Below are 24363 nucleotides of genomic sequence, written 5' to 3'. Positions count from 1 at the left end.
TATTTGACAGACAGAGATCACAAGCAGGCAGAGAGGCAGGCAGAGAAAGAGGGGGAAGCAGGTGCCCCACGGAACAGAGGGCCTGATGTGGGGCTTGATCCCAGAACCCTGGGATCATGACCTGAGCCGAAGGCAGAGGCTTTAACCTACTGAGCCACCCAGGCGCCCCAAAAGTAGTTATTTTTGTATTCAATAAAGATGTGTAGAGTTTTTAGTATTATTCTAGGTTATGGGATAACATGGGGGCTTATCCATTATCAATAACAATGTTTCTACTGGGAAAATGTTTTATAAATTTCAAAAAAAAATAGAGTAACATTAATTTTTAAATTCAGAGTTTCCCTTATTAGATTTGAAAACTTTAAGAATTGGTAATCTAATACATTTCATTAGTAATTTTTATTTATCCAAAATGTTCAAGTAATTGGTACACCTAAATCATTATCCATTTTGAATAAATTTCACTGGAATATTAGTGATTCCTTAATGAAGAGGAAGAAAGTGAGTTTTGCTGCTTTTAGGAACTGACTGTTCCCCAGTGAGCACTTTCATTCCTGTGGTACATGATTCATTCTACTACTAACACTACTTCTGTGATTCTTACCGTTCTTGAGGCCATTTGGGCACACATGGAGAATTGGCAAATTTGTGTATTTACACTCTATCACTCATCACCCCGGAGACTTCATACTGGTTATTTGTTTTATAACCTGGGGGGGGGCAGGGAGAGGCATATATTGATGAAACTGTACAAAAGGATCCTAAGGCAGTGTGCTAATGACTCACGTCAAATGTCAGTATTTTTCTCTGAAAATTAATTTTTACTATTAAAACAGTCATTGATCTTGTTTGTTTATAGGTCTTTCTATCCCTGGGCTCTAATTTCACCTTGCAACTGGTGACTGCGATGCTCGTCAGTGGACGGTTCTACGGCATGCCAAAAATTCTGCAGGAAGCTAAATCGGCTATCCTTCCTGTCCCTGAGAAAGCCGCCAATTCTCAGGTAATTGGTCCTGGGTGTGGAACCATCCAGGAACCACTAGAGGGCAGCATCCACAGGAAGGACTAAAGATTCTCACACATGGAATTTCTCAAAGTTACTGTTTTAAATCAATATTAAAGTAACTGGAAGAGATTATGCTGAGTGAAATCAGTCAAGCAGAGAGAGTCAATTATCATATGGTTTCACTCATTTGTGGAGCATAACCAATAGCATGGAGGACAAGGGGCGTTAGAGAGTAGTAGGGAATTTGGGTAAATTGGAAGGGGAGGTGAACCATGAGAGACTATGGACTCTGAAAAACAGTCTGAGGGGTTTGAAGTGGCGGGGGGGTGGGAGGTTGGGGTACCAGGTGGTGGGTATTATAGAGGGCACAGCTTGCATGGAGCACTGGGTGTGGTGAAAAAATAATGAATACTGTTTTTCTGAAAATAAATAAATTGGGAAAAAAAATCAATATTAAAGTAGACATTATGAATACATTATATGAAAATAACTTGCCAAGTTTTGAAATTTTCCTTTTTTGGATATTTAGAAATTTTGTATCCCATAGAATTTGAATGTAAGAATTTTTAAAATTACGGTCACTTAGAATCAAGATTTCCAGGTTTTTTAGGTTATTTTTATTGAATATTTAATATTGAAGCATTTATACTAAATAATTAAAATTAGAATAAAACATCAGTTAATATTCCAGGCTTTTTCATTTACTAACGTGATTATTTGTCTTTCGTTTTGGGGGCTCTTTTTATCACAAGTCTGTGTTGATGGAGAATAATGCTAGTGATGAGATGCTGTGACATGGTTGCCCCTAAATATTAGAATCTTCCACTAGAGTTCAATGTGGGAAAGATTGTTTCTGAATCACTTCATAGGTTCACAGGAGAGCAAAGAATAACTTGAGGGCTTTACTTTGTATGTAGGCCAGTTCTGTCAATATAGGAGCAAGACAGGGCTGTTGTCTTTGGTTCACGGCAATGTGTGTATTTTTGAGACCATGAGGAGATGACATTGCATCCTGTTCCTTCAGGCGGGAGCTCCTTCAGCTTGGTTAAGGCAGGCCTAGTCCAGTATGTGGACATGTTCTACACAATTGGTAGCCGGGGCTGGCCAGAAGCTTGTGTAACAGGGTCTCTGACCACTAAGGGCATGCTCTTCAGAAACTCCCTTATGGGCTGCTTCTCCGTAGGGAATGAATTTGCTTTGTCTCCTGAATGGAATCCATCAGCATTAAAAATGACTGAGAAGAATAGTGATTTTTCTTTCTCCTGCACCTCATCTGTTCAAGAAGGAATGGAGGAATAGAACTTAATAATTCTTTGAAGTTTTGTTGTCATCTTTTTGCTCACAGGTTGTTATAAGAAAATATTCCTTTCAACATGAACCATTCATTTGGCATAGCAAAATATTTCCTACTCCTTGTTCATGCACATGGTCGCAACATGTGTTGCCTCGAAGGGCAAGTTTGGGGCCAGTCAGGATATATTCCTGTCCTTAGTGTATCCTCTGTACTCCTTACCAGTATTTGTGTGTGTGTGTGTGTGTGTGTGTGTGTGTGTGTGTGTGTGTGAGATAGGTGGTTAGGACACTTGCAAAGCATTATCTTAGGGGTTTTTTTTGTTTGTTTGTTTGTTTTTAAATCTTAGATTTTTGACAAAGGTTTTGACAATTGCTAAGCAAAAGCCTCACTGTAATAGGGAATCTAGGCTGGTGTCAGATTCAAGTTTCATTTTTGTTTTTCTTTTCTTTCTATTTTCTGTACCTCTAAAAGCTATCCTGGGGTTCCTTCTCACACTTTTCTGTTACTTCCCATTCCAGTTTAAAATGGGGAGGATGGGGGCACCTGTGTGACTCAGTCGGTTAAGCATCTGACTCTTGGTTTCAGCTCAGGTCATGATCTCAGAGTTGTGGGATCTGACACCATGCTGGGCTCTTTGCCAGGCATGGAACTGCTTATGATTCTCTCCCTGCCCGCCCCATCTTCTCTTCTCTCCCTCTCAGAAGAAAAAAAAAAAGAGAGAGAGAGAGTTTTAAAAAAATAAGGAGACTGAGTCTTAGTATAGAACTGTCAGTCATATAGTATCCCGATTTAAAGATTTTAGGACCAAAAGAGGTAAACTGAGTTATTCAAATCACAGTGTGAAGTCAGGAATCTAGTTTTATTTTTACTCACTGGCTAGAACTTACTTCATCTATAAGTCACTTTTAAATCCCAGGGTTCCCTGAGAAGTTTGCCCTTAAAACAAAATCTTACTTGATATAGATTAAAAAGATGCTTATTTTTAAAAAATCTTTGGGTTTTCTGATTCTCAAAAAAAAAAATTGAATTGGAGAGCTGAAAAGAACCTTAATGGAAAATCTACTTCATGTACTCATTTCATAAATGAAGAATTTATTATTATATCTTAGGAAGATGTTAGATTTCAGTTCTAGACAAACCAGGTACTACAAAAACCCACAAACAAGTCATATTAAAATGCCATTTTTAATCTTTTGCTTTCATAAAACCATGATTACATTTAAACATTTTTTGGATATTACAAATTCACAGTATTCCATTTTGATTTAAAAAAAGCTATAAACTGTAATCAGAATTATAAAGTAAAAGAAATTTCAAAGTCCCAGACGTCATTTCTTAAGCATATTACTCTTCAGTTGAATGTATTTTATTTTATTATTTTATTTTTTGAATAGCACCCTTATTTCCTTATTCATTCTAGAACCATTTTACATGAAGAGACATAGTAAGGAGGAATTGGCAGTTAAACCAGAACCATCTCATATATTGATAATTTATTACCAATTAATTTTCAGATTTATAAATATCTACTTCCTTTTTACCATGTTTCAAAAAATAGGCTGAATGCTGAAGGTCCAAGATGAACAGAGACATATGCTTCTTGTCCCCACAGTTTATATTTGTCTTTTAAAAAATTTTTTAAAATTAACATACTATTTGTTTCAAGGGGTATTCGTCTGTGATTCATCAGTCTTACACAATTCACAGCACTCACAATAGCACATACCCTCCCCAATGTCCATTACCCAGCCACCCCATCCTTCAGTCCCCTCCAATCCAGCAACCTGTAGTTTGTTTCCTAAAAGTCTCACAGGTTTGTCTCCCTGTCTGGTTTCATATTGTTTCATTTTTTTCCCCTCCCTTCCTCTATGATCCTCTGTCTTGCTTCTCAATTCTTCCTATCAGTGAGATCATTTGATAATTGTCTTCCTCTGTCGTGTAGCATAATACCCTCTAGTTCCATCCATGTGGTTGCAAATGGCAGGATTTCAATTTTTGATGGCTGTATAATATTCCATTTTGTATATATACACCACATTTTCTTTATCCATTCATCTTTTGATGGATATCTAGGCTCTTTCCATAGTTTGGCTATTGTGAACATTGATGCTGTGAACATTGTGTGACATGCCCCTTCAGATCACTACATTTGTATCTTTGGGGTAAATACCCAGTAGTGCAATTGCTGGGTCATAGGGTAGCTCTATTTTCAACTCTTTGAGGGACCGCCATATTGTTTTCCAGAGTGGCTGCACCAGCTTGCATTCCCATAAACAGTGTAGGAGGGTTCCCCTTTCTCTGCATCCTCACCAACATCTGTTGTTTCCTGACCTGTTAATTTTGACCATTCTGACTGGAGTGAGGTGGTATCTCATTGCGGTTTTGATTTGTGTTTCCTTGCTGCCAAGTGATGTGGAGCACTTTTTCATATGTCTGTTGGCCATTTGGATATCTTCCTTGCAGAAATGTCTATTCATGTCTTCTGCCCATTTCTTGATTGGATTCTTTGTTCTTTGGGTGTTGAGTTGGATAAGTTCTTTATAGATTTTGGATATTAGCCCTTTATCTGATTATGTCATTTGCGAATATCTTCTCCCATTCTGTCAGTTGTCTTTTGGTTTTGTTGACTGTCTCCTTTGCTTTTGCTTTTGCTTTGCTTTTGATCTTGATGAAGTCTCAGTAGTTCATTTTTGCCTTGCTTCCCTTGCCTTTGGCAACGTTTCTAGGAAGAAGTTGCTGCAGCTGAGCTCGAAGAGGTTGCTGCCTGTGTTCTCCTCAAGGATATTGATGGATTCCTGTCTCACATTGAGGTCTTTCATCCATTTTGAGTCTATTTTTGTGTGTGCTATAAGGAAATGGTCCAGTTTCATTCTTCTGCGTGTGTCTGTCCAATTTTCCCAACACCATTTGTTGAGGAGACTGTCTTTTTTTCCATTGGACATTCTTTCCTGCTTTGTCAAAGATTAGTTGACCATACAGCTGAGGGATATTTCTGGGCTCTCTATTCTGTTCCATTGATTTATGTGTCTGCCTTTGTGCCAGTACCGTACTGTCTTTTTTTTTTTTTTAAGATTTTATTTATTTGAGAGAGAATGAGAAAGCATGAGAGGGGAGAGGATCAGAGGGAGAAGCAGACTCCCCATTGAGCAAGGAGCCTACAGTGAGACTTGATCACTGGACTCCAGATTCATGACTTGAGCCAAAGGCAGACACTTAACCAACTGAACCAACCAGGCACCCTAACCAATACCATACTGTCTTGATGATTACACCATTGTAATTGAGCTTGAAGTCTGGAATTGTGATGCCACCAGCTCTGGTTTTCTTTTTCAACATTCCTCTGGCTATTCCTAATCTTTTCTGGTTCCATGCAAAATTTAGGATTATTTGTTCCATTTCTTTGAAAAAAGTTGATGGTGATTTGATGGGGATTGTGTTAAATGTGTAGATTGATAGGGATTGTGTTAAATGTGAAGAAATATTTGTTCTGATAATCCATGAGCGTAGAATGTTTTTCCATTCCTTTGTGTCTTCCTAAATTTCTTTCATGAGTATTCTGTAGTTTTCTGAGTACAGATTCTTTGCCTCTTTGATCAGATTTCTTTCTAGATATCTTATCGTTTGGGGTGCAGTTGTAAATGGAATTGACTCCCTAATTTCTCTTTCTTCTATCTTGTTGTTGGTATATAGAAATGCAACTGATTTCTGTGCATTGATTTTATATCCTGACACTTTACTGAATTCCTGTATGAGTTCTAGCAATTTTGGGGTGGAGTCTTTTGGCTTTTCCATATAAAGAGTGAGAGTTTGATTTCTTCTTTGATGATTCAGATGCCCTTTATTTTGTTATTATTGTTGTTGTTGTTGTCTGATTGCTGAGATTAGGACTTATAGTACTATGTTGAATAGCATTAGTGATAGGTGACATCCCTGCTGTGTTCCTAACCCTGTTCCTAACCCTAGGGGAAAAACTCTTAGTTTTTTCCCCACTGAGAGTGATTTTTTTTTTTAAAGATTTTATTTATGTATCAGAGAGAGAGGGGGGGAGAGAGCGAGCACAGGCAGACAGAATGGCAGGCAGAGGCAGAGGGAGAAGCAGGCTCCCTGCTGAGCAAGGAGCCTGATGTGGGACTCGATCCCAGGACGCTGGGATCATGACCTGAGCTGAAGGCAGATGCTCAATGAACTGAGCCACTCAGGCATCCCTGAGAGTGATATTTGTTGTGGGTTTTTCATAGATGGGTTTTATGATATTGAGGTATGTATCCTCTATCCCTACACTGTGAAGAGTTTTAATCAAGAAAGGATGCTGTACTTTGTCAAATGCTTGCAGCCCAGGAATAAATCCCATTTGGTCGTGGTGAATAATCCTTTTAAATGTAGTCTTGGAGCCTTTTGGCTAGTATTTTGGTAAGAATTTTTACATCCTTGTTCGTGAGGGATATTGGTCTATAATATTTTTTTTTTATGGTGTCTTTGTCTGGTTTGGGGATCAAGGTAATGCCAGCCTCATAAAATGAGATTGGAAGTTTTCCTTCCGTTTCTATTTTTTGGAACCGTTTCAGAAGAATAGGGAATTTATTCTTCTTTAAATGTTTGGTAGAATTCCCCTGGGAAGCCAAATGGCCGTGGGCTCTTGTTTCTTGGGAGATTTTTGATGACTGCTTCAGTTTCCTTATAGGTTATGGGTCTGTTCAGGTTTTCTATTTCTTCCTGTTTCAATTTTCATTTCTAGGAATTTCTTCCTGTTTCAGTTTTTATTTCTAGGAATGCATCCCATTTCTTCCAGATTGTCAAATTTGCTGATGTAGAGTTGCTCATAATATGTTCTTATAATTATTTGTACTTCTTTGGTGTTGGTTATGAACTGTCCCCGTTCATTAATGATTTTATTAATTTGTGTCCTTTATTGTTTCTTTTTGATAAGTCTGGCCATGGGTTTATCAATCTTATTGATTCTTTCAAAGAACCAGCTCCTGGTCTCATTGGTCTGTTCTACTGTTCTTTTGGTTTCTGTTTCATTGATTTCTGCTCTGATCTTTATTATTTCTCTTCTCCTGCTGGGTTGAGGCTTCATTTGTTCTTCTTTCTCCCGCTCCTTTAGGTGTAGGGTTAGGTTTTATACTTGAAACCTTTGTTGTTTCATGAGAAAGGCTTGTATTGCTATATACTTTTCTCAGGACCATCTTTGCTGTGTCCTAAAGATTCTGAACAGTTGTTTTTTCATTTTCATTTGTTTCCATGACTTTTTTCAATTCTTCTTTAATTTCCTTGTTGACCCATTCATTCTTTAGAAGGATGCTCTTTATCCTCCATGTATTTGGGTTCTTTCCAAATTTCCTCTTGTGATTGAGTTCTAGCTTCAGAGCATTGGGTCTGAAAATATGCAGGATATGATCCCAATCTTTTGGTGCCAGTTGCGACCTGATCTGTGACCCAGGATGTGATCTATTCTGGAGAATGTTCCATGTGCACTAGAGAAGAATGTGTATTCTCTTGCTTTGGGATGGAATGTTCTGAATATATCTGTGATGTCCATCTGGTCCAGTGTGTCATTTGAAGCCTTTATTTCCTTGTTGATCTTTTGCTTAGATGATCTGTCCATTTCAGGGAGGGGGCTGTTAAAGTCCCCTACTATTATTTTATTGTATTATTGTTGATGTGTTTCTTTGATTTTGTTCTTAATTGGCTTATATAATTAGCTGCTCCCATGTTAGGGACACAGGTATTCAAAATTATTAGACCTTCTTTGTGGATAGAACCTTTAAGTATGATATAATGTCCTTCTTATTATAGTCTTTGGCTTAAAATCTAATTGATCTGATATAAGTATTGCCACCCCAGCTTTCTTTTGATGTCCATTAGTGTGGGAATTGTTTTTCACCCCCTCGCTTTCAGTCTGGAGGTGTCTTTAGGTCGAAAATGAGTTTCTTATAGATAGCATATTGATGGGTCTTGTTTTTTAATCCATTCTGATACCCTGTGCCTTTTCTTTGGGGGCGTTTAGCCCATTTATATTCAGGGTAACTATCGAGAGATATGAATTTAGTGCCATTGTATTGCCTATAAGGTGACTGTTACTGTATATTGTCTCTGTTCCTTTCTGGTCTGTTACTTTTAGGCTCTATCTTTGCTTAGAGGACCCTTTTCGGTATTTCCTGTAGGGCTGGTTTAGTGTTTGCAATTCTTTTAGTTTTTGTTTGTCCTGAAAGCTTTTTATTGCTCCTTATATTTTAAGTGACAACATAGCTGGAGATAATATTCTTGGCTGCACATTTTTCTTGTTTAGTGCTCTGCATATATCATTCCTGTTCTTTCTGGCCTGCCAAGTCTCTGTGGATAGGTCTGCTGCCAATCTAACATTTCTTACTGTTGTAGGTTACAGAGCTCTTGTCCTGAGTTGCTTTCAGGGTTTTTCTCTTTTTCTCTGAGACTTGTAAGTTTTACTATTAGATGATGGGGTGTTGACCTATATTTATTGATTTTGAGATGGGTTCTCTATACCTCCTCGATTTTGATGCCTGTTTCCTTCCCCAGATTAGGGAAGTTCTCTACTATTAATTTGTTCCTATATAACTTCTGCCCCTCTCTCTCTCTCTTCTTCTGAGATCCCAATTATTCTAATACTGTTTTGTTTTAAGGTATCACTTATCTCTCGAATTCTCCCCTCATGGTCCAGTAGTTGTTTATCTCTCTTTGTCTCAGCTGCTTTATTCTCCATCATTTGGTCTTCTATATCACTAATTCACTTTTCTGCCTCATTAATCCTAGCAGTTAGAGCCTCCATTTTTGGTTGCATCTCAATTAATAGCCTTTTTGATTTTGATTTGGTTAGATTTAAGTTTTTTTATTTCTCCAGAAAAGGATTCTCTAGTGTCTTCTATGCTTTTTTCAAGCCCAGGTAGTATCTTTATAATCATCATTCTGAACTCTAGTTCTGACATCTTACAAATGTTCTTATTGATTGGGTCCCTGGTGGTTGGTTCTGCCTCATTCTTTTTTTTTTTTTTTTTTGAGGTGAGTTTTTCCATTTTCTCATTTTGTACAGGTAAGAATAGACAAATGAGAGAATGAAATGCTGAAAGGGTAATAACGACCCCAGAAAAATATACACTAAAGAAACAGAAGACACCTGAAACTGGAGGGAATGGAAGGAAAGGGAAAAAAAAATATTATCAAGCTGATGAATAGAATAGCGCCACACACTTAGATTTTGGGTGTATTTTGTTCTGTTATAAGAAACTGCCTCCCAAAATTTTAAAGAGAGAAAAAAAGAAAACACACACACACACACACACACACAAATAAGGGTAAATACAATGAAGGGATGGAATATGACTAAAGATGAAAATTAAAAAAGATTTTAAAAAAGGAATTGATAAGAAGTTGGTTGAAAAAGGAAAGAAAAAAAATTTAGGAAAAAAAAGAGAGAATGTGATCAGGCAGGAGACTAGAACAAAGCCATACAAAAGATTTAGGGTATATTTTCGTCTGTTAGAAGAAACTGTATCCCCAAATTTTAAAGAATGAAAAATTTATATGTATACAAAAAATAAGGTTAAATACAATGAAGGTATAGAATGTGACTCTAAAAATGAAAATTATAAAAGATTTTTAAAAAGGAGTTGGTAAGATGTTGCTTGAAAAAGGAGAGAAGAAAAAATTTAAAAATTTTTTTTAAAAATAAAAAATAAAAAAAATCACTAAGCTGATTGATTTTTTTAAATAAAAATAATTTAAAAAATTAACTTTGCGAGACTAAAGTATCTTGTGAAAAAAACCATGAATTCTATGTACTGTATTCCCATAGATCTGAAGTTTTGCAGTTCTCATTGATTGGTGAACTCAGTCTTGGCGGGATGTTCTTGCTGATCTTCTTGGCGGGGAGGCCTGTTGAAGTGATTCTCAAATGTCTTTGCCCAAGGCAGAATTGCACTACCCTTACCAGGGGCTAGGCTAAATAATCTGAGGTTCGCTCTTGGTAGTTTTTGTTTCCTGAAAGATTTTCGTACAGCTTTGGAGGACTGAAAATGGAGGCCTCCCAATCTCTGGCCCCAGAGGAGCTGAGAGCTCAGAGCCCCACTCCCTCAGAGAAAAGCAGTCAATCACTCCTGTGTCCCAGGTCTCTTGCCGCACTCCATTCTCACTCAGACTGTGGCTGAACATTTCTGTCTCTGGTATACGATCCCTTTTGGGGTTTCCAAACACGGCAGATTCCTGTGGTGTTCTCCTGTGCTGCTCCTCCTGGGGGAGGAAGGGGAGTCTCCCTGGATCTGCCACTTGTTGAGTCCCTGCTAGAAGAGTAGTGGCCTGAAATTGCCTCAGATCATGATTTATGGCAAACCCAAGCTGAGAGCCCACTCCTCAGCAACGTCTCTATGGCCAGTTTCCCTGCTCCAAAACCTGGGGGCTCTGCCACACTCAGGTACCCCCGGTCTTTCTGTGACCCCGAGGGTCCTGAGACCACACTGTCCCAACAAGGGTTCCACACCCCCCCCCCCCACTTAGCCACTGGAGCAACATCCCTCAGCAGAGCTGACTTCAAAAAGTTCTGATTTTGTGCTCCACTGTTCTATCACTTGCTGGGAAGCAGGCCCCTCCCCCTTGCGGTCTACCTTCTCGTATATCACCTTGGATTCACTTCTCCACACATCCTACCTTCCAGAAAGTGGTTGCTTTTCTGTTCCTAGAATTGCTGCTATTCTTTTCTTCAGTCTCCTGTTGAGTTTGTAGGTATTCAGAATGGTTTGATAACTAGCTGAATGCCTGGGAGCAGATGAAATTTAGGTCTTCTACTCCTCTGCCATTTTGCTCCTCTAATTGAATATATTTTAAAACAAGAAAGTATGTTATATAAACAAAGAGAAAGTTGACTTTTAACCCACTGTTCAAAAAATAGGAAACTTTAGGGAGAAATAAAATATTCTAAGCATGTTTTTCCTTAGGTTGGATTTGAATCTACTGCTTTTCCACTCATGGACATGACTGCGGGAACAAGCCAAGTTGTGATTTCTAGGAGAGGCACGTATGGCTCTCTCATGGTTGCCTGGGTGGCTGGATATGCTCCTGGGATAGAAATCCCCGAATTCATTGTTGTTGGCAACATGACCCCAAAACTAGGTGAGTTGTTGCTTTGCTAAGGTCTTCCCTGTAGAACGCAGAGATAGATGTGTGATTGGCCACTAATTTTCTTCACTTGTCCTTACTTTGGATAATGAACTCTTTGTTTCCTAATACAGTCCTCTCATATTTTAGTGATCAGAGTTCCACAGTCTACTTGTTAAAAGTGAGAAACTTTATTCAGTCAAATTAAAAACCTCATATGTCTCCTGGACATAGTGATCACTAAGCTGATTAATCACTCTGTTGATATAGAAGGAGTTTGTTAAAAGTAGTTCTAAAAACCTAATGTGGCCCGTACAATAATAATAATAAAAAAGGCATGTCTTTGTGTTCATTTATGTGTTCACCTGAATATTTCTGACAATGGGGCAGCTGTGGCTTCATATCCTTTTGGTTTTTATTATCCCGTTAGCTCTGGGAGGGTCAGTGAGATGTACATGTTAGATGACATGACCTCTACTCCATAGAAGACACAGGGAGTTAAGGCAAAATTTTGGTGTAGGGATCTTTATTTCAGTTCACATACCTCTCTCCCCAACTTTTTAAATGTGTTACCTCTGGTAGACAGTCACAGAATTCAGGAAAAGACTCTATTTTACTACATCTTTAGGAGTTGAATCCCAGGGGCGCCTGGGTGGCTCAGTGGGTTAAAGCCTCTGCCTTCAGCTCAGGTCATGATCCCAGGATCCTGGGATCGAACCCCACATGGGGCTTTCTGCTCAACAGGGAGCCTGCTTCCTCCTCTCTCTCTCTCTACCTGCCTCTCTGCCTACTTGTGATCTCTGTCGAATGAATAAATAAAATCTTTAAAAAAAAAAAAAGAGTTGAATGCCAGTGTAAGAACTCAGAAATAATACCCTGCTTTCCTTCTATTCCTGTTCAGGGAGCCTTTCATTTTCCCATGGAGAACAAAGGAAAGGAATCTTGCTATGGACATTTCCCAGTCCTGGTCAGCCAGAGGCCTTTGTTCTTCATCTCTCAGGAGTACAGAGCAGTGCCCCTGGTGGGGCTCGACTTCGGTAAGATCGGCTTGATTCTCAACCAACACCGTCTCTGGGAAGTAATTGGGAATTGATCAGCTGAAACAGAAGAAGACACAAGGATTGCTTTCCCCGAAGCAGCAGCAAGAACGGTTTTAGTGTCAGAGCTATATGTGGCCTGTATGCCAAAGATGCCACGGAGGGAGGCCAACTTGCGTAGAGCCACCACCCACTGCTTGCTATGAAGAGCATTCTCTCTGACCTCTCTCTCAGTTGTGTTGGTCTCCACTAAATCTGGAATAACATCTCCAATTGTGATAGCAAAGTCACCTATTATTAAAGGAGTCTGTCTTTCTAAGCATCTGCTGAAACACACCTAATTTTCCCAAGGGATTAAGAATAAGAATCAACATTATACCAGGGTTACAATGTGACTTGTACCATTGAGTTTAATTTTTGAGTTTAATTTAAATCAGTATATTTGCAGATAAATATGTCCCAGACAAAAGCAGTTCACTTTTCTCATACCTGGAATGGGCTTGATCAAAACAGCAGAGAGAAGACCTTAGAGGCAGAGTCATGGATTTAGTCCTGGCTCTGCTAATTACTTGCTGTGTGACTTTGGGAAAGTTACTTGATCTTCCTGTTCTTCATTTACTTACTTGGAAAATAGGGGAAGAGTGCAGGCAACACCAATGTGTTCAAGTATGTTTGTATATATGTTTAATTGTAGGAGATATTGATTGACAAATCAAATATAGTTTTAGATTATACATATGCCAATTAAAAAATGTTTGGCCACATAATGTATTGCTGGGTAACAAATTTAAACAACAACAGTTAACAGTTTTGTAGTACTTACCCTAGACCAGGCATTGCTTTTAAATTTTATATATATATATATATATATATATACACACACACACATACACACACACATATATATATATAAAATAAGTTTTATGTGTATATAAAATATTCATATGTACATATATAATTTACATGTGTATATGTGTGTAATATGTGTTTATATATATTTAGTATGTATATATATGTTTACTATTACTCTTCCCCAATAGCCATATGGCATGGATACTAGGGATATTAGTAGTCCCATTAGATAAAGAAAGGACTCACAGATACATAATTGACTCACACAGCTAATAAGGTTGGGACCATGATTTGAATCCAGGTTGCCTTCTACTGTCTGAACTCATAACCACTGTGCTATGTGTTGAATGATGGTTCTTGACAATAGAGAGTGATGGCTTTGGGGTGTCCTCCCTAAAGGATTAAAGAACATTAAGAACATTTTTTTTAAAAAGCAAAAAACAATCTGTCAGTGAAAGAAAGTATGTCTGTGGCCTGAATTCTGTTGATGGGCCACCTGTGTTAGCTCTGGCAAAGCTATTAACTCCCAACAAAACTCCATAGCAAAAAGCTAAGGATAAATCTCTCAATCATGGATGTTTCTTCAAATTTGTATGTAAGATTTTTAGCAACAATTATGTGAGATAATAGTTTCATTACTGGCCACCTGGAACAAGCAAGGATTTTACACCAAATAGGGACAACTGTTTCTATTTAGTAGATAAGAAATCTGGCTGACATCCACAGATATTAAATTTTTGGCTCCCTGTGTACTGATCCTAAGAGAGAACCTGATATTTCAGATTCTTGAGAGAGCTTCTTGGTATAAACTGGAGAAACAGACCAGAGACCTAGAAGCTCTTCACTGTGCTCCAACATGTGAGGTTTGTCCCCCAGCTTCTGTTCTTACATTTCATGTGTTCTGGTGTATTCATTGGTAAGTAAGTAGGGTTTTGGGAACTTTTAAAGGGCATACCATCCTTAAGATGCCCTCTTGAGAAGCACTTTAAGTATTTGAAAAAGAATCTCTACAATGATATTCCTATGTTTTATCAGTTCTTTAATTTTTTTTTTTCAGATCAGGTTTCACCTTTGCTGAAATTGAACCAATGGGAGTCTTTCAATTTTCCCCTAGTTCTAGAAATGTCATGGTGTCAGAGGATAAACAGATGATCAGATTATATGTCCAAAGACTGTTTGGCTTCCATGGTGATCTTGTTAAAGTTTCCTATCAGACAGCTGCAGGAAGTGCAAAGCCTCTGGAAGACTTTGAGCCTGTTAAGAATGGGGAATTGCTTTTTCAAAAATTCCAACCTGAGGTGGATTTTGAAATAATCATTATTAATGACCAGCTTCCCGAGGAAGAGGAAATTTTTTATATTAATCTAACTTCAGTAGAAATGACAGGATTACAAAAGTTAGATGCCCATTGGAGACCACGCCTCAATCTAGATTTTAGCGTGGCATTGATCACAATATTGGATAACGACGACCCGGCAGGAATGGATATTTCTTTCCCTAAGACAACTGTGGCTGTAGCAGTTAACACAGCTCTCATACCCGCAGCAACTGACTTCTCAACCACATACCCTGACACAACCAAGATAACGGCTGTTCCACAGCCCACTGAAATGATTGCCGTTATTACCGAGGCGGCTGGTGTATCTGCCATCCCTGAGAAACTTGTCACCGTTCTGGATACATCTGCCTTGTCTGAGAAGCCTGATGTGGGCACTGTGACTGCAAATGTTTCCATCCGTGGAATCTTTAGTCTTGGGCCACCTATTGTTTATGTTGAAGAAGAGGTGAAAAATGGTACACTTAATGCTGCAGAAATTCTCATTCGAAGAACTGGTGGGTCTACTGGCAATGTCACCATAACTGTTAAAACTTTTGGTGAAAGATCTGCTCAGAGGGAACCAAATGCTTTGCCCTTTCATGATAGCTATGGAATTTCCAACCTAACGTGGGCTACTGAAGAAGAAGATTTTGAAGAACAAACTCTTATCCTTACGTTTGTAGATGGAGAAAGAGAACGTAAAGTATTGGTTCAGATTTTGGATGATGATGAGCCTGAGGGGCAGGAATTCTTCTACGTGTTTCTCACAGACCCTCAAGGAGGGGCACAGATTGTGAGGGGGAAGGATGATAGTGGATTTGCAGCTTTTGCCAGGATCATTATTACAGGTATATTTCTGGAGTAATGGACATAAAAATGTGCTCATGCTACAGAATTTGTAATAATAGTATTCTGTCTTAAATTTAATTTGAGAGGGTGAATTACTTGAATCACTCATAGTTACTCATTAAACATTGTTTTCTTGTGGCATAGACCCATAACGTGAGCTCATGATGTCGTTCTGAGGCGCCACGCTAGAATGTAATGGACTGTAAATGTCACTTAGCTCTGAGCCAGTTAAACAATCTATAACCTTTATACTTTCACAATATAGGGAAGATCTTAAAAATGCATAAGTCTGTGTTCTTCCCCTGGAAAATATTTAATTTAATCATCCAAACACATGATTGGCTATCCTGTTCTGAAACCTCATTCTGAATTTCCAAACCACTTTCAATAATCCATCCCCCAAATCTAAGTGTCATTACTAGGAAATTCTTCCTTTATGTTGGGAAATAGATTAAAACTCTTTTTTTGTCATTCTCCTTTTGAACCAATGCAGTTTATATAACTTTTTTTTTTTAACATTGGGTGTATATGTTACTATAGTTTAAATATTGATTTTTTTTAAAGAATTCCTCATGCATCTTCTAAAAAGTTTTCAGTTATAGTTTGTAGTTTTCATCTGAAATCATACTGTATTTTCTTACCATGGTTTGGCTCAGTTTGCCAGTACCTTACACTAATTAGAGTACTGAGAAGTCTATCTTATGATTCTTACCTACTCTGTTCTTTTTTATAAGCATTTATCAATTTTATATAGTTCTTTACAGTTTCAGATGACACCATGATAAAATAATATAGTGAAAACTAAGTGTCATGAAGCCTCTATTTATGGCCCAGATTAACTATCAATTGGGAGACTCAATGAAATCTTTTAGTGTCTACTCTTTATCCTTCTCTTTTATAAAAGGAAAATATTGGAATAAACTTCTTTATGGTCCACTTTTAGGATTTGATTCCTCCTCCTAGAATTTTTACTGTATTTTAGCCATTCAGTAATAATTCAGTCCTAATTTTTCAATTGTGTAACTTCCTTTTATACCTAGCATCATCCCCTTTATGTTACCCAACAAATTTCCACCAGTTAGAATTGTTATTTATTCCTGTTCCTCCAGTTTATTGAATCTTATAAATCCTAATTCTGTTCACCAAGTTGTTTACTGGTTTTGATTCACATTAGCTTAATGCCATCTATATTTTTCTATTAAAATTATTTTGACACTCAACAACCTCCTCTTTCATTCCATGACATAGATATTTAATTATAGTTATTTGAATGTGACCAGGGATGACAGTCAAAATGTTTAGCAACTAGTTTGGCAGAGGCACAGCCAAAATGTTGGTTAGAGCTCCTTGCTATCCTAGATAAATCCCTGTCTAACTCTCTAGGCAGTCACTCAGTTGAGCCTTGATGAGGCAGGAACTCTAATGTTTACCTTCCTTACATAAAGTACATTGATAACACACAGATAGCAAATAATTGACTCCTTACCTACCTCTTAATGTCACATGATGTAGTTTACCTGGTAACATCTACAGTACATTTGCATGGTCATATTAGTCCGTGTTTCCTTATTTGTCTTTTCCTCTCCTGCTTTTTAACATAGTATTTCCCTTTTGACCACATCATTAATTTTTCCCATTCCTCTTATCTTTAGCTAATCTTCATAGTCTTTGCACATTTATATTTTAGAACAAACTTCTAAAATAACATCAGGAGAAAACAATTTAATTAGTTTTGGGCTTGATCATTAGCACATTAGAAGTCTTGATTCATCTTACTAGATGAATCAATGTTACTCGTGTAAATGTGGTAAGGGGAGTATTTTGTTCACGAGAACCATGCTAAATGCTATTGCACTGGAAAAGAAAATGCTTGTGCTTGTGAGACATTTATAATCTATTTGGAGAGACCAAAAGACCACCAAAATGACAAGGAAACAACTGCTGCTGAGGAAAAAAGTTGATGGCAGGTTCTGATGAGGTTCTGAGGCAGGGCTGAGAAGTGGTCGTAGTGATGAATTGGGTGAGGACGACGATTGGCTCTCATGCAGAAACAGGGCACACGTGAGACACTGGGAAAATACGGTCCCTAATTAATAGGCTCCACATTGACTCAAACTTTGGACCTGCTGAATAGAGGCTGGTGACTGTTGGCTCTCCCCCAACAGGACCATTAAGTGGTTTTCTATTTCCTTATTTTGATCCCTAACTTCCGAGGTTCCATCTCCTTGGAAGATTAGCAGTCAGGTTTTGCAGTGATGGGTACAAATTTAAAGCTTGTGGCTTTGGGAATCATTGCTTTTAGGATCACTTAGCAAAACTGGGCCATTGGGCAATGGAAAGCAGCAGGAACTATGTACTGGCATTTCTCTAGTCTGAGAAGATAGCTTACGTGCTGGCAAAAATTTGGATTGACCATTTCAGTGTAGTGTGGGCCCTGGGCTTGTTCCAGTTTAAACACGACTTGTAGTATGATAGTGCATGTAACCTGAAATGTTGCTCAGAGGTGTTTCTTTTAGTCAGGGATGCTTGGAAGCTCATTAACAGTTCTGTTTTTCTCTGGGGCAGATAACCAAATGCATAACATGAATGCTTTTATAGGGAGGGTAAGTCAGTTAAATGGAGTTCATTACTCAGTAAATATTCATTGAACACTTAAAATATGCTGGATACTGCTCTTGATATTGAGGATACAGCTGTAAGTAAAATCATAGCTAGTCCAGTAGTATATAATAACTTTAAACAGTCCCCAATATGTAAAATGTAAAGGACTATCATATATAGTCTCATCAGAGAGAGAGGAGCATGTATGTCAGTGTGGGGAGTAGGATTTGATGTTTTCTTTCTTCCAGTCTAATGTTCTCCAAGTGTTAGCCACTTTGATATTATAATTTCAGTTCTACTCTAATTTTAGTAAAGAGCTTTAAAAATTGTAACTCCCCCTCCTCACTTGTAATTTCTCACTTTTATACCATCTGAGCTGGAAAGAAGAGTGAAGCCCTGGAGATCTTTTAAAGTCCTTAGTACATAATAACCCTCCATTTTTCTTCTCAGGGAGTGATCTTCACAATGGCATCATAGGATTCAGTGAGGAGTCCCAGAGTGGACTGGAGCTGGGTGAAGGGTCGGATAAAAACAGACTGCATCTTACCTTAACAAGGCAACCCAACAGGTATGTTGATATGCATGTAGAAGATGTAACATCCTATGTGTCTGTACAGTATCTAATTTGTATTCATAAAATGGTAAAAGGATGAAATGCTAATAGAAGGTAGCATGGAATTTGGTATGTTAGTGTTCAGATGCTCTCATTTTTGGGGGGTTTTTGGGAGTGTTTTGTTTTGTTTTGTTTGCTCTCATTCTTCATCTTTGAATTTAACACACTTGGTTAATGAGTATAACCTAGGGCCACCTTGAATGTTTTGTACTTCATAAAGTACCATACAGATGTCAGCTTATGTAAGTCTTCACTTCAGCATATCTACTGTTTAATGTTAGGGAAACGGAAGTACCAAAATTTTGCTTGCAACTTAATACTCTAACAGTACCCATCTTCCAAATGCTCATCACAGATGTGCATCTGGTATATACCCATGTACATGGAGATAAATGTCCTTTTCCATTTTGGACATAAATTCTCTGGAAACATAGGTCATCCAATGCCCTTTATTTTTATAATAACAACCATTTTTAGCAGTAGCGTGTTTCCTTTAGAAGAATTCTCAACAAGTAAAGAACATTTACTTGAAGGCAAGGGTACTCTCTAATTTTTTTTTTCATATTTCTGGTACACAATAGGCATAGTACGCAGAAAAGTATTATTTGTTTCCTTTGATACATGGTAGTTTAAGAAATAACTTAGTATTAATAGAGTGTGGTGGAAGAATGCCACATAAAGGCCGGCATTAGTTTCTTTTTTTTTTTTTTTAAAGATTTTATTTATTCATTTGACAGAGAGAAATCACAAGTAGATGGAGAGGCAGGCAGAGAGAGAGAGAGAGAGAGAGAGAGAGAGAGAGAGAAGCAGGCTCCCCGCTGAGCAGAGAGCCCAATGCAGGACTCGATCCCAGGACCCTGAGATCATGACCTGAGCCGAAGGCAGCGGCCTAACCCACTGAACCACCCAGGCGCCCCCGGCATTAGTTTTTTAACAGTAATGAGGAGAACTGGTTATCTTCAGCTTTATTAGTGGTCCCAGAAGTGCTGTGCTTTGGGAGAAGAAGGACACTTAAGCACAGTGATGACACATTCTGCATTAGACACATTTCCATGGGTTTTGCTTTGTTCCTAGGGCCTTTGAAGATGTCAGGGTCTTTTGGCGGGTCACATTTAACACAACAGCGACTGTGCTCAAGAAAGACGGTGTGAACCTGATGGATGAACTTCTCTCTGTGTCAGGGACCACAACCTGTGTGGTGGGTCAAACAAAGTGCGTGATCACCATTGAGCTCAAATCGGGGAAGGTAAGAAATGATGAGGGACTGTATTTTCAACTTCTAATTATATTTCTTTAAAGTTAGTAATTTTAAAGTCATTTTATTGAAATTTACACATTGGTTATATAGAGATTCTTTGTGTCTCACCTGGCCATAATATCTAAATCTCCTTTCTGGATAATAGACTTAAGATTTACACATTATTACGTTATGAATTTTTTAGATGTGCACCTAGAACTAATACAATGTTATATGTCAATAATATCTCAATAATAATAAAAAAAAACCTCATCAGTTTTCTCCATTTCTATTTTTTGTCATTTCCAAGATTCTTCCTGGACCAAGTGCTCAGGGAATGATCCCTTGATGCCCTTTTCCTCCAGATTAATATTTCTGGGGAAAAAAAAAAAACACATTTTGATTACTCTGAATGTTTAATGTTATGTTTTTGTCATCCTTGTAGTTTTGGCCAAATCACATTATATCCATAGATTTTATGCATAGAATGTAAGTTTTCTCATTCTCTATTCATATTTGGTTTAAGAGTTCAGTTTTGATTTACTAAAAAAGCACTGAGGCTATGCTTGGTGGGCTTTTGGATAAATTTCTGTGCATTCATGTTGCTCAAGGCACTTAGGAAACAAGCATGTTCCTGACTTTCCATAGGAATCTGCATTAGTCATATGGTATTAGTCACTGCCAACTTACCAGAGCTTAAGTCATTTAGTAAATGTGTGTGACCTTTTTTTTAATGTGATAATTTAATGCATAACGAGCACTCAGTAGTGTTTTTTCTGTCTACTGCTTAGTTTCTTAAACTCAGATATTTAATACAAAAACTAGGAATAATATTATGAATGTTCAAAAGTACCATGGTTTCTTTGAAACTGCAGAAAAAACATGCACAAATACAGTTTTTTCAGAACATGTAACTATGCTTAAACCCATTCTAAATAGCAATATTGTAGATTTTTTTTTCATTTTTTTCTCTACTTATTTTTTCATTTTCTGAGGATTACTATACCAGTTAGATTGATCTTCTCTGAGGTTAACAGGAAAGCTTATTTTCATACTGTCCCTTTCATACCTTTCATACATACTATTTTCATACCTTTTATAAGAATTAAAATTGTAATAATTTTACTGGTTCCAAAAGAGAAATAATACTTATTTCCGAAGATGACATATTCATGGTTATTGCCACTTTGTTCTTAGTTAGGATTATGGGTCCTGGTTCTTGTCTAAAGTTGTTTCAAATGAGAATTGCTGATCATCTGGTTGGGATCTATTTTGGGACTTCGCTTGTTAGATCATTATGTATATATTTTTTAAATATATGCCTTACAGGTTGCTTTTTCTTAACACTGTATGTTTTCTCCAGAATGATTTGTTCTTTGGACTTGGCGGGATCAGCTTTACATTAACTATTGGCCCATTACTCTCTCCCTCCCTCCCTCTCTCTCTTTTTTAAAGATTTTACTTATTTGAGAGAGAGAGCGCACAAGCCAGGGTAAGGGGTAGAGGGAGAGGGAGAGGCAGACTCCACACTAAGCTGGGAGCCCTTTTCAGGGCTTGATCCTAGCTAGGACGCTGGGATCATGACCTGAGCCAAAGGCAGATGCTTAGCCGACTCAGCCACCCAGGCACCTCTTCCCTATTGCTCTTGAATGTGGAGCTGGTCTATTAGAGATGTTAGAAATATATGCCTGCCTTTTTGGTATCTTGTTATATTTAGGAGGGCACCCTAGAGGCTTCATCTCATAAAAGATGAGATAACGAATCTGTGTTCTTATTACACCTCTTTTAGTTCACCTCTTCTATGATAATGGAATGCAGAGTTGTGTTATCTTCCAACTTGCATGCAACTACCAGCATTCTTTCACTTCTGACTTGCTTTCATCTTCATTTATGTGTGTTTCATAGGTCCCAATATTTTACTGCTATTGTTGGTACAATTCTTACTTTTTCTAAGAAGGATTATTTTATTCACAGTTTTTTGTAAGCTCCTTCCTACTTACATATAGAAAAAATATTTATCATTCTTTAATAAATGAACACATACTTAATCAAAGACCTAGATGTCCAGGTATGTTAACACTCTTCTTCAAATTAAAATTAATTAAATACTGAGTACATACCATTTTATTCACACTTATTTTCTATTATAACCACTTTTTTGTACACTACAGTAACTTTTCTCCTTTAGGTACTGTTATAGACTCAAATTTTTTAATTAATTTTTTTATTTTTTATTGACACAATGCTACATTAGTTTCAAGTACGGCATAGTGATTTAACAAGTCTATACATTATACTATGCTCACTGCAAATATAGCTACCATTAGTCATCATATAATGCTATTATAATATCATTGGCTATATTCCTCATGCTGTATCATTCATCCCTGTGACTTATTCATTCCATAACCGGAGTGTGTTTCTCCTACTCCCTTTTACCCACATAGCCTATCCCCCCATCCCTTCCTCTCTGGCAACCACCAGGTTGTTCTCTGTTATGGGTCTGTTTCTGCTTTTTTCGTTTTTTGTTCATTTATTTTGTTTTTTAGATTCCACATACAAGTGGTGAAGTCATATGGTATTTGTCTTTCTCTGTCTGACTTATTTCTCTTAGCGTAATATACTCTAAGTCTGTCAGTTAATTTTAATTACTGAATGGCTTTCCTTTTGCTATTCAAGTAGCTATGGCATGGCCACTAGAAGTCTTATTATGGTGATCTTTTGTCTTTTCATATTACTTTAAAACTCTCTGGAAGTATTTTTGCTTTATATCAATAAATATATGTTCCATAGCCATCTTGATTTTTCCTGATCTAAGACATCTAATCAACTACTGTCCAAGGAATTGATTTCTATCACCAGAAAGAGTTTTAGAAATCTAGATATGCATGGGAGTTGATGGTTGGCAAAGGTACTGCTGCTGTGGGTCACCTTGTGTAGTGATAGAGCTAGGAAAAAAAATAATTTTGAAATATTAAATTTCCACTGATTTTTTTTCTAATTTAATATACCACCTTATCATATTTTACTTTTCTTGAGAAAAATTTCATTAGCTGTTAATTCTTTCTATTGCATGGAAATTTCAATATTCAAAACATTTGATGATGTTACTCTGCTTAAAAACACTTACTTAAGTCCTCTTCTAGGCATTTTTCAAGTAATTTTGTGACTTCAACCCCCACAAGTTCATGTTTCCTGACTCTCCCTTAGGGACTAATCAAAATACCACTACCTTTAAGATGCCTCCCTGATATCTGCAGTCAGAATTCACTCTCCTCCTCCTCCTCCTCCTGACAGAGAGAGAGAGGGAGAGAGTGAGCGCGCATGCATGCAAGAGCATGAGTGGGGGGAGGGGCAGAGGGAGAGAAAGAATCTTAAGCAGGCTCCACACTCAACATAGAGCCTGATGCAGGACTTGATCTCAGGACCCCAAGATCATGACCTGAGCCAAAATCAATAGTTGGACACTTAGAGTCACCCAGGAACCCCTCCAGTTAGAATTCTTATTTCTCTAAGTTTACAAAGACTTCTTATCTTTTTTAATGGAAGTTACCAGTAATATATAGTGTAAAAACTTATTATACATATTTTATCTTGACTATTCGACTCCCACCTGCTTGAAAATTAGAACATGGTTTTATTCATCTTTTCCTCCCTTCATCCTCTGTAAATACATGCTGCCTACAGGAGTTACCGAGAATTCTGTTGTGCATTTTATCTCAAATACAATTTTTGGTGAGTTAGAATCTTGGATGGATCTCATGAGACTCAAAATATCTATCTCATATACAGATGTCAACCTTATCATCGTAAGAAAAAATCTTTTGAGATCAAAGTCCGTTCAATCCTATAATGCTGTTTAGATAAATGCCTTTATCGGTCCTTCGCTGACTTGGTTCTTGTACAGTGAGACTAGTTTGTATTTAGAGATAAAAATGATTTTCATGGAGTGGAAATACCTTATTTGAGACAGTAAGCAGGTATAGTAGTAAAGATCCTAAAAGATAGAGAAATTGAGCTTTGATCTTATTTGAAGGAGGTCTCTACATGCAGGAGAGAGAGGGAAAAGAAAAGAGCTAAACTAAGGGGTGGTCTTGGAGAAGCTGAGAGGAAGAGAGAGAGGCTGGGTAGAGTGGTAGGTGGGAGGGGAGATTGCTTCCTCTGAGCTTGCCCTACTGGTGAGAGATACCCAGGGAAGCCCTAGCTACTAAAGACATTATAATTATGGATTAAGAGAATGTTGTGGGTAGTACATAGAATGCTGTGTATATCCTTTTTCCTAACTAGGGAAATGCTGCTAAACCCATTTCTAAATAGTTTCAGTTACATAAAAGAAAGAATTTGGTTTTACCTATTTCTCTTCCCAGTGTAATACTCCAATCATAGAGTTGAGTTTTCTTCTGCATCCTGAGAAGCAGTTAATTTCCAAAGCATTTTGCTCTCATTGTCTT

The 24363-nt window shown here is 37.6% G+C and overlaps 1 protein-coding gene across 1 annotated transcript in view; it reads left to right on the top strand.

The window, feature by feature from the left end:
- The window catches only part of ADGRV1 (adhesion G protein-coupled receptor V1), a 549981-nt gene that overhangs the window by 196037 nt on the left and 329581 nt on the right, over positions 1-24363 (top strand). The window contains exons 71-76 of the mRNA XM_044265783.1: positions 860-1003; positions 11246-11420; positions 12307-12442; positions 14352-15460; positions 18513-18630; positions 19750-19921. Of these exons, the coding sequence (XP_044121718.1) occupies positions 860-1003; positions 11246-11420; positions 12307-12442; positions 14352-15460; positions 18513-18630; positions 19750-19921 (1854 nt within the window). The remainder of the gene's footprint in view (positions 1-859; positions 1004-11245; positions 11421-12306; positions 12443-14351; positions 15461-18512; positions 18631-19749; positions 19922-24363) is intronic.

The sequence above is a fragment of the Neovison vison genome, chromosome 1, assembly GCF_020171115.1.
Source record: "Neovison vison isolate M4711 chromosome 1, ASM_NN_V1, whole genome shotgun sequence".
Taxonomy (NCBI): Eukaryota; Metazoa; Chordata; class Mammalia; order Carnivora; family Mustelidae; genus Neogale; species Neogale vison.
The sequence above is the reverse complement of the archived record's forward strand: the minus strand, read 5'-3'. Positions and strand labels throughout refer to the sequence as shown.